At 53.9% G+C, this 6,276-nt stretch overlaps 1 protein-coding gene across 1 annotated transcript; it reads left to right on the top strand.

The window, feature by feature from the left end:
* The first annotated feature begins 3,710 nt into the window (after positions 1-3,710).
* On the top strand, positions 3,711-5,852 carry LOC108294082 (cathelicidin antimicrobial peptide). Its single transcript, XM_017515861.1, has 4 exons — positions 3,711-4,070; positions 4,715-4,822; positions 4,964-5,035; positions 5,660-5,852. Exons 1-4 carry the CDS (start codon positions 3,861-3,863, stop codon positions 5,789-5,791), a joined length of 522 nt encoding a protein of 173 aa, XP_017371350.1. The 5' UTR covers positions 3,711-3,860; the 3' UTR covers positions 5,792-5,852.
* The last annotated feature ends 424 nt before the right edge of the window (positions 5,853-6,276 follow it).

The raw sequence follows: 6,276 nt of genomic DNA, 5'->3' as shown, positions 1-6,276 counted from the left end.
GATAGATAGATAGATAGATAATAGATAGAAAGATAGATAGATAGATAGTTGATAGATAGATAGATAGATAGATAATAGAAAGATAGATAGATAGATAGATAGATAGTTGATAGATAGATAGATAGATAGATAATAGATAGAAAGATAGATAGATAGATGATTGATAGATAGAAAGATAGATATATAGATGATAGATAGATAGATAGATAGATAGATGATAGATAGATAGATAGAAAGATAGATAGATAGATAGATGATAGATAGATAGAAAGATAGATAGATAGATAGATAGTGATAGCACCAGAGGGACAGGGGCTGCCCAGGCCTTTGGGAAGGGACACTTATCTAGCTCTCAAGTCTTGATGTAAAAAAGCCTCACTTTTTTTTTTCATTCCGCCTTGTCTAAAATCTTCTGGTCACTGTATTAATGGGGTGAGCCATTATGAAAAGGGCAAGCTGGTGAGAGCCTTCTTTCTCCCTCGCTAGGAGGAAGGGGCAGCCACGGGTTCTAAAGGTCTAAAGTCAGCCTCCCTACCTCAGGTAGCGCAGGTGCCCTGGGCAGGTCTCACTCCTGGAACCTGGGAAGCCTGGACCTTGTGCGATGGCCCTGACAGGGAAAGCATGTCCCCCTGAGTCCAGGCTTCTGCAGTTGTATCAGAAGACCTGTGCATGCTGCTTGGGCTCTGGCTGATTTCATGTGAGGGCTTGGCCGAGGTGGAATGTTCTCTTGAGGCAGCTGGAAAGGGGCTCTGAGTATGCCAGATCTCACCTAGGGGAACACAGGACCATGCGGGTCTCACATCCTAGCCTAAAGACTCACACTGCCATCTGCTTCTCTCCCACTTTGGCTTCTTGAGGATCCTGAAGCCAGTAAGAAGGGTGGAGGAGGCTGGGCGCAGTGGCTCACACCTGTAATCCCAGCACTTTGGGTGGCTGAGGCGAGTGGATCACCTGAGGTTGGGAGTTTGAGACCAGCCTGAGCAACAAGGAGAAACGCTGTCTCTACTAAAAAAATACAAAAATTGGCCAGGCACGGTGGCACATGCCTGTAATCCCAGCTACTTGGGAGGTTGAGGCAGGAGAATTACTTGAACCCAGGAGGCAGAGGTTGTGGTGAGCCAAGATCGCGATTGCACCATTGCACTCCAGCCTGGACAACAAGAGTGAAACTCCATCTCAAAAAAAACAAAAAAGAAGGGTGGAGGAAGCAGGAGAGCCCTGAGAGGCCTGATGTCCCTGGATAGCCCTTTTCCCAACAGCCATAAAGGGCCTGATGTGCAAGCCCTGCTTGACCAAGAGGCAATTGGGGCAACACCTGAACTGTGAAATCAGGTTGCACAGAAGCCCACTTCTTCCTTCTCTCAAGGCCAGGTGTGCAACCAGTGGTCTTCGTCCAGGCTGCCACCTTCCGGGAGCCCTGCTGTCCAAGCCCCCAGGTGTCCCACAGGCCAACTGAGGTCAAGAGGTACCCCAGGCCTCAGGACCACATGGCCAGTCCACAGAGGAGCTGGGGCAGGAGTTTGCCTCGTGGACGCTGGACCCCTCTAACACTTTGACCCTTTATCTCTCCAGCTGTGTTCTCCCTCTGCCAATACCAGTCAGCCACTCAGCTCGGTGTCTCAGTCAGATTCCCAAACGGAGTAATAATTTGAGGTCAAATCAGGAGAGACTTCCTGGAAGCCGCAGGGGCAAAGCGGGGATGGCTCTGCCTGGTTGGAGGTCAGGGAGAGCTTCCTGAGGTGAAGGGCAGGCCAAACTGAGGGAGTGGGGCAGAGCTGGGAGAAAGAGCAGGAGACACAGAGAGCCTATGGGATGGGAATGTACGTGACATTCTGACACTTGGGATGTGCAGGACTGGGGTGAGGGCAGTGGGACCAAAAAGGCCTCAGGCCCTGATGCCAAGCTAGGGTGTGTGTGGGGTCCTGAAGGTAGAGGGGTGAAATGGCCAAACCGGTGGTTTGAAGGAACCCCTGGATGATGATGTGGAGGGTGGACTATGGTCTGGGGAGAGCCTGAAACCTACACTAGGTGGAGTCTGAAGGCTGGGGCAGCACTGCACAGAGAGAAGAGGGTGGCAGGAGCTAGGCAGGGTGGAGGGGGAGGCCAGAGTCCCTTCAGGAAAAGGAGCTGGGGGTGCTTCAGGTCTCAAGCAGCAGGCACTCAGCAGAAGAGCAGATGAGGGGGCCCAGTGGGGACAACCTGGATGTTCATGGGAGTCTTGAACTCAGAGATACAGACCGGGTGGCATCTGCTCATTACAACTGGTGTCCTGGGAGAGGGCGTCCCCAGGGAAACCTGAGGCCAGGGAAGAGAAGCAGCCCAGGAGGCGACCCCACAAGCTCTCAGTATTAAGAAGACAGCCCTGGCCGGGCGTGGTAGCTCACGCCTGTAATCCAGCACTTTGGGAGGCCAAGGCAGGCGGGTCACAAAGTCAGGAGATCGAGACCATCCTGGCTAACACGGTGAAACCCCATCTCTACTAAAAATACAAAAAATTATCCGGGCGTGCTGGCGCTCACCTGTTATCCCAGCTACTCTGGAGTCTGAGGCAGGAGAATCGCTTGAACCCAGGGGGTGGAGGTTACAGTAAGCCACGATCGTGCCACTGCACTCCAGCCTGGGCAACAGAGTGAGACTCAGTCTCAAAAAAATAAAGAAGAAGACAGCCCTTGGGGGCGACCAAGAAGAAGCCACCAGGGAGGCAGCAGGTTCAGCAGGAAAGTGGCATCAGGGCAGACTGGGGCAGCAGGAAGGAAGGGTCACCAGTGCCTGTGCAGACAAAGACTGAGGGTGGCCAGCGGGCCCAGGGTGGGCTGGCCAGCCTGCAGTGGCCTCCAGTGTGAAGAACAGTGAAAAAATGGGGTTAATACGTGTAGACAAACTTTCCTAAGACTTGGGTTTGGAGAAACCAGCGTGAAAGGCCATGTCTGGAGGGGCTTGGGAACATGTTAAGACTGAGAAAAACAGCGAAGAAAGATGCAGAAGGGATGGATGGAGCGGAGCCTCCATCTGGCTGAGGGCTGGGTCCAGAGAGTGGGCAGTATGGCCTTGAACTGAAAGGGCAACTTCTCCCTTGCAAGGGCGAGTCTCTAGGTTGGGGGTGCTTATTGTCTTCATTCATCAGTTCTTTTTTTTTTTCTTTTGAGACTGTGTCTCACTCTGTTGCACAGGCTGGAGTGCAGTGGCGCGATCTCTGCTCACTGCAGCCTCCGCTTCCCGGGTTCAATGGGTTCAAGTGATTTTCCTGCCTCAGCCTTCTGAGTAGCTGGAACTACAGGTGTGAGCCACCAGGCCTGGTTAATTTTTGTATTTTTAGTAGAGATGGGGTTTCACCATGTTGGCTAGGCTTATCTTGAACTCCTGACCTCTGGTGATCCACCCGCCTAGGCCTTCCAAAGTACTGGGATTATAGGCGTGAGCCACTGTACCTGCCTCATTCATCAATTCCTAATTGATACCTACTGGGTTCCAGGCAGTGCCTAGAGCTGGAGATTTAGCAGTAAACAACTAAATCCATCACCCTGACTCCGAGGAGTAGAAGGATATAGAATAGGCACCTGGCTCTCTTCCTCTCTTGAGGACTTAACGCTCTTGAGCAACCCTGGCTATGACAATCTCCTGTCGGGCCTGGCAGGTCATCAGAGAGATGGAGAAACCACTTCCTCATCCTGCACACAAGGCAGGTCTTCCTCACTGCCCAGCAAGGCTGGTGAAGCAACAGCCAGGGGCTGAAGCAAACCCCAGCCCACATCCTGGCAGGCAGCCAGGGATGGGTGGATCAGGAAGGCTCCTGGTTGGGCCTTTGCATCAGGCTCAGGCTGGGCATAAAGGAGGCTCCTGTGGACTGGAGGGAGGCAGACATGGGGACCATGAAGACCCAGAGGGATGGCCCCTCCCTGGGGCGGTGGTCACTGGTGCTGCTGCTGCTGGGCCTGACCATGCCTCTGGTCGTCACTGCCCAGGTCCTCAGCTACCAGGAGGCTGTGCTTCGTGCTGTAGATGGCCTCAACCAGCGGTCCTTGGATGCCAACCTCTATCGCCTTCTGAACCTGGACCCGAGGCCCACATTGGTGAGCTATGGGGGAGGTTCTGCTCTGCACTGGCCGGGCTTAGCCTTCTATCACTCCTTCTGCTCCTGCTGCACCGCCTGCCAGGAGGGCACCTCCCCCTGTAAGTGTGGTCCCATCTTTTCCAGGGAACTGTCTAGAGCTTGTGTCCCCTCCCAGCATGAGAGCTTCCTGTCTTAGAATTCCCGCTATGGCAGAGATACCCTCACCCTGACTCCATGCAGGATCAGGGACTTCTGCGAACTCCGGGCACTAGGGTGGGGTCATTGGCTCTGGGCAAGGACCTCCTCTGCTTTAATTCCCTTCTGTACCATGTTACCCCACATAGGGAAGAACTCTGTCCAGACTTAGGTTCCAGTGGGAATATCTTATCCCCCAGGAAGCCCCCTGAGTTCCCTTGCCTCCACCCCAGAGTGGGAGGAGCTCCTTGTTAGAGCTCATCTGAGGTCTGCTCCTACTCACTGTCCAGCTAGGAGGGCAGGAATGGCTCTGTACCTCAGTACCCCTCCTCCCCTCAGTACCCCAGCCCCAAGCCCAGGGCCCATCGCACATCAGGTGCTGCTGAAAGCCTGCTGTCTTGGTGGGGGATTCAGGGACACAAATCAGAAAATACAAGAATGGGCCTCGCCATTTCCTCCTCTGACTAGGATGGGGATCCAGACACCCCGAAGCCTGTGAGCTTCACAGTGAAGGAGACAGTGTGCCCCAGGACAATACAGCGGTCACCAGAGGAGTGTGACTTCAAGAAGGATGGGGTGAGGCTGGGGGCTGGGGGTGTTGGTGGGTGCCTCCCAAAGAGCCAAACAAGGGGTGCCTGGGGGACGTTTCCCACTGGGGTGGGGCTGGGAGGTTATGGCAAATGGATTCAAGTTTGACCCTGAGCTTCTCCTTTCCAGTTGGTGAAGCAGTGTGTGGGGACAGTGACCCTGAACCAGGCCAAGGACTCCTTTGACATCAGTTGTGATAAGGTGAGTGGGCTGTTCTGGGATTCAGGGGCCGATGGAGGCATGGAGTGTGAACCATTCTATGGGTCAATTACCTACCCTCCCAACCCAGGGCAGAGAAAGCCCCACCTACCCTGGGCTCTTCCTTCAATCTGAGCTCCATCTCCGGGTGGCTCTGGAATCCCTCAGAGCAGTAGCTCTCCAAGTGTAGCCCTTTCTGGAGACTCCTTAGATACGCAGATTCTCAGGCCTTACTCAGACCAACTCAGACAGACTCTGGGTAGGGCCCAGAAATTCGTATTTTGATCAGCTTTGCAGGAGATTCTGGCTCCTGTAAAGTTTGAGAGCCACTTAGGGCTTTCTTAGAGCATTCAGCTCTCAGCCCTGTGTTCCCATCTCAGTGTTGCTGGGCTGGGCTGTGTGACCCTGCAAAGACCTTCACCATCTCCAGGACTGTTTTCTCATCTTGCTACTGGGTGTAGCGATTCAACCACATGCTTCAAGGGTCACAGCCAGAGGTTGAACTGGGACCCCAAAGCTCCTGCTGGGGGGGGCATGAAGGGAGGGTTTTAGGTGGGGAGGGGGTCTTGAATTGACCCTGGGCACAGCCCTCACAAGGAACCTATTTCTTCCTGTACACAACCCCAGGATGAGAGGAAAGTTGCCCGGCTGGGCGGTTTCCTCCGGAAAGCCACAGAGAAGATTGGCAGAGGATTTAAAAAAATTGGCCAGAAAATCAACGATTTTTTGGGGAAGCTTGCACCCAGGACAGAGGCCTAGCATGCGCCCTATCCTGGCTCAGGCTTCTGGGCTCTGAGAAATAAACTGTGAGAGCAATTTCCTCAGGCTTCAGTCTCACTTGTTTTGCCCCTTCTCTCTCACCACAGCTGAGCCCTTAACTCAGGGAGGCCACATGTGAGTGTGAGTGTGTGTGTGAGTGTGACACAGAGGTGTCGAGGGCAGTGTTCCATCCAGGAGGACACAGGGTGAGGCCACAGAGCCAAGAGGTCCTAGACGCCATCCCCATTCTCAGTGGAACCCCCAGCGGGGAATTAAGGGGCTTAATTCCTTAATCCTACTCTGTGTGCAGTGGAGGGGGGGATGCTGTGGAGCGGTTCCTGCTCATGTGGAAGGACATTCGAGGGAGGGGCCAAGCATGTTGTTAACACTCAGAGAAGCACGGTCCAGGCCCACAGGTGGCTGGCCGAGCGGGTGCGGTCTGCCTGCAGGTACAATTCCTCTAAGACTCCAGTGCTTCCTGAAAA

This window comes from Cebus imitator, unplaced genomic scaffold (assembly GCF_001604975.1).
Source record: "Cebus imitator isolate Cc_AM_T3 unplaced genomic scaffold, Cebus_imitator-1.0 Scaffold0, whole genome shotgun sequence".
Taxonomy (NCBI): Eukaryota; Metazoa; Chordata; class Mammalia; order Primates; family Cebidae; genus Cebus; species Cebus imitator.
The sequence above is the reverse complement of the archived record's forward strand: the minus strand, read 5'-3'. Positions and strand labels throughout refer to the sequence as shown.

Excerpts from the sequence above, each read along its gene's own strand:
- LOC108294082 (XM_017515861.1), top strand. The coding sequence starts at position 3,861 with ATGGGGACCATGAAGACCCAGAGGGATGGCCCCTCCCTGGGGCGGTGG. Across the intron at positions 4,071-4,714 it reads TGGACCCGAGGCCCACATTG|GATGGGGATCCAGACACCCC; the intron begins GTGAGCTATGGG and ends TCCTCTGACTAG. Across the intron at positions 4,823-4,963 it reads GTGACTTCAAGAAGGATGGG|TTGGTGAAGCAGTGTGTGGG; the intron begins GTGAGGCTGGGG and ends TCTCCTTTCCAG.